At 45.1% G+C, this 12,957-nt stretch overlaps 1 protein-coding gene across 4 annotated transcripts; it reads left to right on the forward strand.

The window, feature by feature from the left end:
* The first annotated feature begins 3,485 nt into the window (after positions 1–3,485).
* SLITRK2 (SLIT and NTRK like family member 2) lies at positions 3,486–11,337 on the forward strand. 4 transcript variants are annotated; one of them, XM_030807171.1, is made up of 4 exons: positions 3,486–3,555; positions 6,282–7,379; positions 7,498–7,646; positions 7,876–11,337. In XM_030807171.1, the coding sequence occupies exon 4, from the start codon at positions 7,919–7,921 to the stop codon at positions 10,454–10,456; it is 2,538 nt and encodes an 845-aa protein (XP_030663031.1). In that variant the 5' UTR covers positions 3,486–3,555; positions 6,282–7,379; positions 7,498–7,646; positions 7,876–7,918; the 3' UTR covers positions 10,457–11,337. The 4 variants fall into 4 exon arrangements, with proteins under 4 accessions (XP_030663031.1, XP_030663032.1, XP_030663033.1 ...); XM_030807172.1 differs by lacking the exon at positions 3,486–3,555 and adding an exon at positions 4,246–6,074; XM_030807173.1 differs by lacking the exon at positions 3,486–3,555 and having other exon boundaries at positions 4,246–7,379; positions 7,498–7,656.
* Positions 11,338–12,957: the final 1,620 nt, after the last annotated feature.

Raw genomic sequence — 12,957 nt, forward strand, 5'->3', positions numbered from 1 at the left:
AAAATGTTTTCTATAATTTATTTATTTTAAGAAGTGAGTTTAAAAATTTTTCAGTTTAAGATTTGCACGTACATGTACCACCGTTCAATTTTCAAGAGTTCTGTATACATCCCATCCTTACTGACTCCACATAGCACGTGCCAGTTTTACGCATGGGGAACTGAAATTGGTGTAATGCTGTTTTCGTCCCATTGTGAGAAAGTAGCACGGGTGGAATTTGAACCCAGGTCATTGGGCTCCAAGGGCTTGGATATGTATTTGATTAAAAGAAAAACTGCTCTGGGTCTTGGCCCAGCACTATTTCAGTCAGGCCAAAATGCCGGCCAAATAATCCAAATAATTGAATTGAATTTAAAAATATCCACGTTTTCAATAACATCAGGAACAAAAGTCTACAATATCCTGTAAACTATAATTACCAATATTAAGGGCATTTCCTCTTTGTTGCGTTTCTTTATTTAGGAATTTGTTCTGTGGAACTCTTCTTTGAAACCTTCGGTTGAAAAGAAACAGTGTTCACTGAAAATGCAGCACATCTGTCTTAGAATTACTGACTCTGCATGATGTTTCTATTTTGTCTTCTTTTATATGTTTTAAAGCTTTCTAGTTCTGGATAGGTGTGAAGAAGTTGAAAAAACAACATTCTCAGGTAAATTACGTGCTACACAGTAATAGGACATCCTTTACGTCACCCTGGAGACATACGCGCTTTTCGTCTCATTCATCCCATGTGAAATTTCTGGTTTTCTTCTAACCTTAGAATGAAATTATAAAAACCCAGGCAAGATTTAGTTTTATTTCTCTATTTTTCCACTAGTTTTCCAATCAGGATCTCTATGCTGTTTAGTAACATGAACTTCACAATAGAAAATAGCTCACAGTAAATCAAACCCCCACCACATGCAATTTACCTGTATAACAAACTTGCGCATGTACACCTGAACCTAAAAGAAAAGTTTTTTAAAAAGAAAACAGCACATGGATATAAAGATACATTTACAGTGCTAGTATAAAAAAGAATAACGTGATTTTTATTAATGAACAGAAGTACATTAATATGGTGTCTTTAGTATTCAATTCTACTTGGAAATTTTCCTCTAACACAGAAGCTTTTAGAAAATTCAGCATAAAGCAGCTTTCAAATAAATTGGCATATTTAAATTTTTCACAGACTTCAAACTCTCCTCCATTGTAACTGTCTATGCAAAACCCTCTCAGAAAGTTTTATATTGCTCATCAATTTTTGTGTCTGTGCATTCAAAGCACAGCTATCCACCTACTTGAAAATTTTATGCTGACAAAAAGAAAAGTCTGCTCTTTTTAATTGTATCTTACTATCAGTGTGGTCCCATGTGGAAAGGCAGGCTGCTAAATGCTTTTCGAAGGCTGGCGAACAGGTTAGACTTGCTTACAAGGCTAATTAAAATTGATGCATGCCATCTATTACACGTTACTACTGGATCTAAATAAAGTATCACTTTTCGTCATTAATGCCATGTTCCTCCTCTACTCTGTATAGAAGTTATTGCTTGTTTTGTATGTTCCCTTTGGCTACAGACACATCACCCCTCTTAGTAAACTGTCTCAGTTTTTCAGCATGACTGTCTCATTATTTCTGTATTGGAATGGCCTCTTAGCTCTGTGTTTTGCAGTTGTTTATAACATCTGCTAAAAACGACATGAAAAGATGACACAGTCAGAAATACGGTAAAAACAGAAGTAACAGTATTAACTGACCTCACTTAGTTAATAATATGATGTGCTCAGTCCACTGCTTTTAGTCTGTAGCAAACAGCACATTGGCTGTTTATGCTAATACAGATATTGTAAAAAGAAGAGCAATGCTTCTGAATATATAACTGTACATACACTGCCCACGTGCTTATGTGAGAACTATGTTATTCTGAAGTTGCTTATCTGAATGGTAGGAACATTTCAAAAAGGCTTTCTCAAGAATGAAGTAAAAGGAACAGTAATGACCCTTACAACTCCAAAGATATAATTCTTTTGACTATTATTAAGGCAAACTCTGTACATCTTCATAATATAAGATTACCAGTAGTTTTCTTTTTAAAAAGCCCAGCATAATCTCCTTAGAAAACCATTATGAAAGAAAGCCAAGAAGAGAGGACAGGAGAAGCACAAAAGATTCCCACGGGAAGGACAAGAATAAGTGCTGTGGGAACTTGTCAGTGCTGTGAGAACGAGTTTAAAGGTATGGGAAATATGAAAACAGACAAATTCCAATGCAGATCCACTAGCTGGAGAGGTAATTTTGGGTCTAATTTTGCACCTCTCTCCTCGCCTCCCCGTCTGCTCTCCACCACCACGCTTTTAGATATTCAGAAGGATTTGGGGTTTTGCAGACTCTAGTGGGCATGAAAAGGATAGGGGGTGGTAACGACTTGAATTAATGACGTTCTCCTACAGGATGGAGGGGAAAATGTCTTAGTGTCATCACATGAACTCCCTACTCCTGGCATAAATTTATCAAACTGCAACTTTATCTCGAATACTCTGGAAGGGTAGAGGAGAGGCCCTAGAGAAAGCAAGTCTTGAGGGGAAACGCGATGCTCTTGGCAAAAAGCGCACCTCCCTCTTGAACTACATCGACTCTTTTCACAGAGCGCCTTCCTTTAATAGAATCACAACCACCTGGACTACTAATAAGAGGAAGAAGAAAGGAGAAAAGAGAAGGGAGGATGGCAAAAATAACGCTCTAGAAGATCTAGGCAACGTCGTCGTGAAGAATAAAGGGAATCAAAATGGGCACTGGAACGCTGCTAAGGGCTTGCTTTTGTTAACACACTTGCACAACTCAAGTTCAGCTCTATATCATGTGGAAAGTCCTTGTTTACGATCCTCGTAGGAGGTTCTTAAATATCTGCCTGCGAACTCCCAAAGATTGGGCGCTTACTAGTTAGGGGAGGCAGCTGTCCCGGAGGGTGTCCAGCTCGGACGGCTGACTGCTCTTTCGCTTGTCGTTAACTTCCACCCAGTGGTCTTAGTCTCCCCTTGGACATGGTACCGACCGTGTGCCATTCTTGTTTCACTTGACCGAGCCCGAGCTGCAGCCCAGGGTGGACGCCGCAAGGGCTGGGCAGAGTTCCAGGCAAGAGGGACCGAGAGGCGTGAGCAGTGCTCCGCAGCGCTTGTCGGAGAAATGGAGCAGCGGCTCCTTTGTGGGCTCTTACATCCCCGTCCTGGGTGCACAGCCCGGATATTTGATCTGTGGGGTGATTGATAAGTGAGGGAGAGGGGACGCGATCCCTCCCTCCCCCCTCCCTCCTCCCTCCCTTCCTTCCCCTCTCCTCCCTCCCGCTTTACTTCCCTCCTCCCTCTCGCCTCCCTCCCTCCCTCCTTCCTGCAAGAAGCGTTGCCCGTTGGCTAGCTGCTCGGTGGGGATCTGCCTGCCCTGGGGGCGCCGCCCGCGCTCCCCGCGGTGCTCTCGCTCCTGGGCTGCGCCAGTCCGAAGCTGTGCCCGCTCCTTGGCCTCCCCGAGTCGCAGATGCTGCGGGCGCCTCCGGGAAAAGATCTGGGCAGCGCGCTCGCTCGGTAAGTTCTGAGCACTCAGGGACGCGGTGGCGACGCGGCCAGTGAGCCGGCTTTCCTCAGTCCGTTGCCTTTCCCGGCCACCTCTCCTTGCGAGGGGCACCAGCGTGGGGAGGCTGGGCGCCATCCGCGGAGGGCAGCTTGCTGGCGGCCACCCTCTACCCTCAATCCCCACTAGAGATTCCTCCCCCCCGGGACCGTCCGCGCGGGCGTGGTCGGGCTCCGCGCGTCGCGCAGCGGGGTGGCACAGGCGGCCAGGGAGAGCCCACGCACCCAGCGCGAGCTAGAAGCCTCCGGTCGGCCTGCAGTGCCCAAGCCCCAAGGCGAGGGCAGCCCGAGTGGCCGTCGCGGCTGTGGGGCCGCATGCCGGGCACCGCACCAGGCGTCTAGCAGGTAGGGGCAGGGAAGGTAGGGCTGCGCTGGCGGCCGGTGCCCAGTTACCGGCGATCGGGGACGCTCGGAGACAGCTGGTCTCCCGGAAGCGCCCTTCGGAAATGGGATTCGACCCGGCTTGCGGGCGGCGGGTGTTTAGAAGAAGAGGCTGCGGGCAAGCAGTGCCCCCTCTCTGGCCTCCCGGACTCCTCTTAGCCCCCTCGTGGCCTGATGGGCGGCCGGGACAGAGGTGGGCTGTAAGCCCGCTGACACCCACCGTGTCCTGTGGAAGGCTTGGAGACCTGAGCCAGGCTCTACTCGGTTAGATGCGAGTGAGACAGGCGACGGAGTTCTTCTTTAAGCCTCCTTTGCCTCAGCAAGGAGAGGGAGCGTTTTCCTTATTTTAGTGACCGCCTTTGCCTCCCTTGGGGTCCCAGTTCACCCTGAACCTTTCTACAGCCTTAAAAGCCCGCTCTCCCTAGCGGGGTGCTGCGGCAGTTCTTCAGAAGACACGGGGCCAAATGAAACTTACTTAAAGTGGTTTTCGCGTTTCAGGCTGATTTGTTCCTAGTAACTACGTTTTGGAAAGCAGCTGTGGACTCTCAGGGATAGGCAGGAACGAAGACCCCCTCAGGGTCCGAGTGTCGCTTCCCACAGTTAGATTACCCGTGAATGTCCTTGCTTCTGTAGGTCTCAAGAATCTCATGAGCCCCCAACCACCTCCACCTTTCTCTCTGAATCTCTTTCCTCTCTCTGAAATTTTTAGCAAAAATAATCTGTCCTCAAGGAATATTGAAAGCGTCATCAATGTCTTGAAGGAAATTACTGTATCTGAGAACTGAAACTAGTATTTGATGTTTCACTTTCAAATACATTTTTTTGAATAAAAAGGATACCTTTAGGAAAAACACTACCACCACTATTTAAGTTTAAGTAGATTTTTAATTCATATTAAGCAGTAGTGTGCTTTTTGGAAAGATGATGGACTGGGAATCATAATCCCTGGGTTTTGCTTCTAATTGTAGTTTCTTGAGTAAGTCAGCACTTTCCCTGGTTGAGAAATGACCTCATCTGTAAAATGAACCTGACTTCTAAGGTCCTGTTCGGCTCTCACGTCTTTACTTCAGTTAAATATTGACATAATACATGTTTGTTGAATGAATGACTGAATAAATCTTATTGCTCTAGGAACTATGTGCTTTTAACCTTTCGAAATACATAGAAACAAATGCCTCCTTTGCTAGGAAAGGGAGCTTAATTGTGCTCCCACTGCATCAGGCTGCTTCCATCTAATGATGCAATTGCAATACAGAGTGGGAGGCCATCCGCAGGGCTGTCCCTCTGCCTCAGAACTCATCTCAAGTTTGCCCTTCTCTATGGAGAAGGAAAATTTGAGTCTCCAGAAGGAAAGTATTTTGCTAAACACCAAGCAAGCATTAGAGGGTAGGGGGCTCCTGATGCCTGGTCCAAGGCTCTTAGAAGAAGAAGAAGAAGGAGAAAGGGAGAAAGCTCAAGAAAATAATGCACAGATCACCAGCTACAGGTTGCCGTAGTGCCTAAGTTTATCAACTACCCCCGCCCTTCCTGAAGAGAAAGGAGCTTGTATAAAGGGAACAATCCTAGGACCTAGGACCTAGGCTTAACCAGGAAGGAGAAGGGGAGAAGCAGGGGTCGTTCTGTTCTCAAGTGGTTGGTTATATCTGTGTGTTTATCTGTTCCACATTTGGCCAGGCAGTGGGACTCCGGGAAAGCAAGCTGAAGTGTTTTGTGGGACAGGCACATCATTTGGTCAATTCCTTTTCCCTGGTTATTTGATTCCCTCCTTTTCCTGACCCATCTCCCCCTTCCCACCAGAGGCAACCAAGGCCTTTCCAGGCAACAGCAGACATTATTTACCCCTTGCAAATTGATTCCACAATGGAAGACTCTTGGGTCCAAGAAGCTGTAAGATAATTAAGGAGAAAACAGATAATGAAGGCAAAAATCCAACACCTGGCCATTAGCAATGCCCTGGAAAGGCTATTTAAACCCGCATTGGATATCAGAGCTGGGAGGGCCCATACAGTCTACCTACGTGCCTTTTGCAGATGGAGATAGGAAGATCCAGAAGCTAGTGGCACATCTAGCAACAGAGCCAGATCAGAACCCAGGTAAGCTCGGTCTTAGGCCAGGATTCCTTTTACATCTCCTCTCTTTCTCAGGAGCCAGTCTTCCTGCACCCGCTTCCTCTTTTCTCCTAGCTCCCCTGCCCCTGCAGCCTGGAGGGCTCAACCACCCTTCCTTTGGCTCCCACTCCCAGCTGAGGCTCAGCCTGGCAGTGCTTTTTCTGACACCCACTTCTTTTCTCCTTCCTCCAGGCAAGAAGTGCACGTTTAAACCTCATTATCTGGCTAAGTATAAACCTCAGGGAGAAAAGGGTTTTGTTTTTGTTTTTCTCAGTTTATAAGCTAACATTGAGCTGACTTTCAGAGTCCAGGCAAATATCTGTTCGGTGGGTCACCACCCAGAAAGGAATTCTCTTAGCACTGAATCAGGGCTCTGTATGTAAAGTATAAATCCCCTAAGAGAACTCCTCACCCTCCTACACAGACACATTGGTGCATGCACACACACCCCACTCTCTGCACAGAGAGCATCTGAGCTAGGAGCTGGCAAGTGGGGCACCAGTCCTGTAGCAAAGAGGCACACCGCATACACACACACACTCTCTCTCTCTCTCTCACACTCTTCTCCCTTGCTTGGGAATCTGGGAGAAGAAGCCCCCACCCCCACCCCTGCCCTCCATAGGCATTGTGTAGGTGAGAGAAAGAGGGAGGAGTGAAAGAGAACACATAGAGGGGCCCAAGGAGGTGCCAGTCCATTAGCAGGGCTCCTCCTTGAGAAACCCCTCTGCAGGAGCTTCTCCTGCCGCCAGCCAGGTTGGAGGTGGAGTAGTTCAGAATCAACTGATGCAGCCGGGAATTGAGCTTTGCAAAGCCACTTGCAAGGAAGGGAAGCATCTGCCCAACCCTCCCCCACCGCGCGCCCTGGATCCTCTGCCTGCCCCCTCCCCCGTGACGTCACCCTAGTCCTGTCCCGGGGAGCCTGCAAAGCCTCTCAGATTCAAACTGCTAGACGCACTGCTGCCACCGCCACCGAATTGGAAACGCGCGCCCAGGCTCCATCGTCGCCTTCGCCCGCCGACCGGGCCAGCCGGCTCTCCGACCTCCCTACAGAATCGCACCCCAGTCCCTCCCTGGCAGCTCGGCTTCCCTCCGCTCCAACTCTTCTCTTCCGCTCCTGCCTCCTGTCGGATTTTTAATTTCTGCGCACCCCCAGTCAAATTAAATCAACCAACAAAAAGCAGGGCATCCCCCCTGGAAGCAGCGTCTTATTTTACCTTGTTCTCCCACTTCCTGAGGATGCTAAACTCCTGGTGGACTGCAGAGGAGAGGGGTTCAGTCTTCTCCTGATGTGTGAGTAACCCCCACCTCGCGCTGTCTTTGCCATCTCTCTCTCTCCTCTATACCTGCCGCCAGCCCCTGATTCCTGATTTTCCCACCCCCTTTTTGCGCTTTTTTTTTTTTCCTAAAGCGATTGCGATTTCTGCTGGGAGCTCAAGACGGGCGAGCTGCCCGAGATCTCTTCGAGACACCCCAGGGGAGGAGGAGATGGGCAGGATTTAGTAGGACAACTCGGTTACTAATGACTTGGCGGCTGGCTGCGACCCCCCGGGAAATCAGGTGCAAGCAAGTGTGTTCCCGGGGCGCGTGTGTGGGTGGCCTCGGGGTGGGGGAATAGGGAGCGGAGAAAAGAAACCGCTTTGAAAAATGCAATGATTTCATTCTGCCGTGTTGCTAACCCCCTCATTCTCCCTCGCTCCCACTCCGCCTCCTTGCTTTACCATTTTTAATCGGGCTTCCTTGTTTCTTTCCTCCCTGCACCCGCTTCTTCCCCCTGCCCCCACCTAAGGTTTGCCTGTAGGTACCTGAGTTGACACCGAAGGTGCCTAAAGATGCTGAGCGGCGTTTGGTTCCTCAGTGTGTTAACCGTGGCCGGGATCTTACAGACGGAGAGTCGCAAAACTGCCAAAGACATTTGCAAGATCCGCTGTCTGTGCGAAGAAAAGGAAAACGTACTGAATATTAACTGTGAGAACAAAGGATTTACAACAGTTAGCCTGCTCCAGCCCCCCCAGTATCGAATCTATCAGCTTTTTCTCAATGGAAACCTCTTGACAAGACTGTATCCAAACGAATTTGTCAATTACTCCAACGCAGTGACTCTTCACCTAGGTAACAACGGGTTACAGGAGATCCGAACGGGGGCATTCAGTGGCCTGAAAACTCTCAAAAGACTGCACCTCAACAACAACAAGCTTGAGATATTGAGGGAGGACACCTTCCTGGGCCTGGAGAGCCTGGAGTATCTCCAGGCCGACTACAATTACATCAGTGCCATCGAGGCTGGGGCATTCAGCAAACTTAACAAGCTCAAAGTGCTCATCCTGAATGACAACCTTCTGCTTTCACTGCCCAGCAATGTGTTCCGCTTTGTCCTGCTGACCCACTTAGACCTCAGGGGGAATAGGCTAAAAGTAATGCCTTTTGCTGGCGTTCTTGAACATATTGGAGGGATCATGGAGATTCAGCTGGAGGAAAATCCATGGAATTGCACTTGTGACTTACTTCCTCTCAAGGCTTGGCTGGACACCATAACTGTTTTTGTGGGAGAGATCGTCTGTGAGACTCCCTTTAGGCTGCACGGGAAAGACGTGACCCAGCTGACCAGGCAAGACCTCTGTCCCAGAAAAAGTGCCAGTGATTCCAGTCAGAGGGGCAGCCATGCTGACTCCCACGTCCAAAGGCTGTCACCTACAATGAATCCTGCTCTCAACCCAACCAGGGCTCCGAAAGCCAGCCGGCCGCCCAAAATGAGAAATCGTCCAACTCCCCGCGTGACTGTGTCAAAGGACAGGCAAAGTTTTGGACCCATCATGGTGTACCAGACCAAGTCTCCTGTGCCTCTCACCTGTCCCAGCAGTTGTGTCTGCACCTCTCAGAGCTCAGACAACGGTCTGAATGTAAACTGCCAAGAAAGGAAGTTCACTAATATCTCTGACCTGCAGCCCAAACCGACCAGTCCAAAGAAACTCTACCTAACAGGGAACTATCTTCAAACTGTCTATAAGAATGACCTCTTAGAATACAGTTCTTTAGACTTACTGCACTTAGGAAACAACAGGATTGCAGTCATTCAGGAAGGTGCCTTTACAAACCTGACCAGTTTACGCAGACTTTATCTGAATGGCAATTACCTTGAAGTGCTGTACCCTTCTATGTTTGACGGACTGCAGAGCTTGCAATATCTCTATTTAGAGTATAATGTCATTAAGGAAATTAAGCCTCTGACCTTTGATGCTTTGATTAACCTACAGCTACTGTTTCTGAACAACAACCTTCTTCGGTCCTTACCTGATAATATATTTGGGGGGACGGCCCTAACCAGGCTGAATCTGAGAAACAACCATTTTTCTCACCTGCCCGTGAAAGGGGTTCTGGATCAGCTCCCGGCTTTCATCCAGATAGATCTGCAAGAGAACCCCTGGGACTGTACCTGTGACATCATGGGGCTGAAAGACTGGACAGAACATGCCAATTCCCCTGTCATCATTAATGAGGTGACTTGCGAATCTCCTGCTAAGCATGCAGGGGAGATACTAAAATTTCTGGGGAGGGAGGCTATCTGTCCAGACAGCCCAAACTTGTCAGACGGAACCATCTTGTCAATGAATCACAATACAGACACACCTCGGTCGCTTAGTGTGTCTCCTAGTTCCTATCCTGAACTACACACTGAAGTTCCACTGTCTGTCTTAATTCTGGGATTGCTTGTTGTTTTCATCTTATCTGTCTGTTTTGGGGCCGGTTTATTCGTCTTTGTCTTGAAACGCCGAAAGGGAGTGCCGAGCGTTCCCAGGAATACCAACAACTTAGACGTAAGCTCCTTTCAATTACAGTATGGCTCTTACAACACTGAGACTCACGATAAAACAGACGGCCATGTCTACAACTACATCCCCCCGCCTGTGGGTCAGATGTGCCAAAACCCCATCTACATGCAGAAGGAAGGAGACCCAGTAGCCTACTACCGAAACCTGCAAGAGTTCAGCTATAGCAACCTGGAGGAGAAAAAAGAAGAGCCAGCCACACCTGCTTACACAATAAGTGCCACTGAGCTGCTAGAAAAGCAGGCCACACCAAGAGAGCCTGAGCTGCTGTATCAAAATATCGCTGAGCGAGTCAAGGAACTTCCCAGCGCAGGCCTAGTCCACTATAACTTTTGTACCTTACCTAAAAGGCAGTTTGCCCCTTCCTATGAATCTCGACGCCAAAACCAAGACAGAATCAATAAAACCGTTTTATATGGGACTCCCAGGAAATGCTTTGTGGGGCAGTCAAAACCCAACCACCCTTTACTGCAAGCTAAGCCGCAGTCAGAACCGGACTACCTCGAAGTTCTGGAAAAACAAACTGCAATCAGTCAGCTGTGAAGGGAAATCATTTACAACCCCAAGGCATCAGAGGATGCTGCTTCGAACTGTTGGAAACAAGGACATTAGCTTTTGTGTTTGTTTTTGTTCTCCCTTTCCCAGTGTTAATGGGGGACTTTGAAAATATTTGGGAGATAGGATGAAGTCATGATTTTGCTTTTGCAAGTTTTCCTTTAATTTTCCTTTAAATTATTTCTCTCTCCCTCTCCTCCCCTCCTTTTTTTTTTTTTCTTTTTCCCTTCTCTTCTTAGGAACCATCAGTGGACATGAATGTTTCTACAATGCATTTCTTCATATATTTTGTTTATGGTTTTGTTTCTTTTTTCTTCTTTGTTTTTCAGTGTGGGAGTGGGAAGAGGAGATTATAGTGACTGAAGAAAGAATAGGCAAACTTTTCAAATGAAAATGGATATTTAGTGTATTTTGTAGAAGATCTCCAAAGATCTTTTGTGACTACAACTTCTTTTGTAAATAATGATATATGGTATTTCCATCGTCAGTTACCGAGTATAGCCACTGGGTATCACTATTTTGTGTTAAAGTGCCTTCGCACTTTAAGTACATTACTTAAATGTTGCTTTTAGCTTTGATAAATTGAAAATATTTTAATGTGTTGTATTTTTGAAATTGAAAACACTGTAAAATAGATTGATGTGTCAGCTGTATTAAGTCAACGTACAGTTTGCTTGAGTTATAGAAACCAGCCTGTCATCAAATGATTCTAGTTCTAGGACTTTGTAGGCTTAACTATAAAATATTTCCTTTCCTCTGGGTTTAAGTGATTTTATTTAAGTCAACTAAGGGGATTTAACAGTGGACTAGAGGTAATAAGCCACCTCAGTCAGGATTAATAATTCATTAATAAAATATATTTAACCCAATATCAGAGTGAATTGAGCAATTAATGCCCTTCCGTAAATCATTATTTTACACTAACATGGTGAGTGTTTTAGATTATTTTCCTAATTAAAAGAACATGACACAGCTAGTAATATATTTTTCTGCATTGAATTAGATATTTTTATATATTTAAATTAAAAAGTCTGTATTTCTAACTTTTTAATTGAAATTAATATTTTTTCTGCCTATTGAAACATTTTCTATAAACACACACCAGTAGAGGCCGCCACACACCTCATTTAACAAAGACATATGAGCCATTAAAGACCTTGAAGGAAGACTTTATGGGTGAGATTAAGACTTCCCAAGTAAGTTCTCTGCAAAATTCAAGGTAGCAGAGATAAAAATGTATACATTACTCTCTATTTATTTTAGATCATGGGTTAGACTCATAATCCTTCTCAAGTTTAACACTTTCTGACAAAACAGCATTTTCCTCTTGAGTTTAATTGAAGCATTAATGGGGTGCTATCAAATCAAGTACTATTTGCGTCTCCAAATCGATTAATAGTTACCTAAACCAAGACATTAAGCGTCTTTTTCCTTCTGCCTTCTTTAGGCTTGTGTTACTTGAGGTTTTCCTTGTCAGCTTGAGCAAGGCTTTCATTTTGGTGTTAGCATTAAAATGATTTTAATTAGCCAAGTCTATATAACATTTATGAAGCCTTATTAGACTGTAAATAATTTCAGATGCAAACATGATTGTGTGATTTAAACAAACAGCCCTTCTTTACAACAAAAAATAGTTTTGTTTTGTCTATTGTAAATCCTTATGCAACTGGGATGGTGATCTGCATATAAAGTAGTTCAGCTTTTCAATTCCTTATTAAAGCAAGCGATGGCGTCTGAAAGAAGCACACTGTTTCCTTTTCATAAATAGGTTACTGCACATAATAATCCTTTATCATCATGTGGAGATTGAAGTGGATACTGATAACTTACTTTTAAAGCTTTAAAATTACCCATAGTATATTGTCTGTCACTATAAACAATTCATATGATAGGCTTTCAATTAGAAATTCCTTAAATCCAAATTATTTGGATTAATGATTACTGGTGTAAAATAGTTGTTTGTAAAAACAATAGAAGGTAATTGTGTATATATAATAACGTAAAGGGCATTGAAGAAAAAAATATCTTTAACAACATAAAATCTCTGAATATCTACAGTGGCAAGCTGACATGCTCATTCTTTGATTAGAGGTGATCATTCCTAGTTCGATCCATTAGAAGAAAGTTGAAAATGGTGGGCTGAAATGATCTTCAAGAAAGTTAATGTACAGATATTTTACATTTCACAGAAGAGGAGCTAGAATATTATGCTAGTTGAATGTGGAGAAGACTCCTGGAAACCACTTCATCTTTGAGTGAAGTATTTATACATAAAAGAGTCTCAAAAATCCTTTTCTGACTGCTCTCATTTGAGGCAATGATAAATACAGAATACAGAGGTAGGTATTTTGGGAAGTGATTGTGAAGGCAAATTTGCATATATATTCTGTTAAGATCGTTTTCAGGCTTAAATTATATGACTAGAGCTCTTGATGCAGTGATTCCACTTCAGTGTTCATTTTTATTTTTCTGAAAGTAAAGATACTCCT

This window comes from Nomascus leucogenys, chromosome X, assembly GCF_006542625.1.
Source record: "Nomascus leucogenys isolate Asia chromosome X, Asia_NLE_v1, whole genome shotgun sequence".
NCBI lineage: Eukaryota > Metazoa > Chordata > Mammalia > Primates > Hylobatidae > Nomascus > Nomascus leucogenys.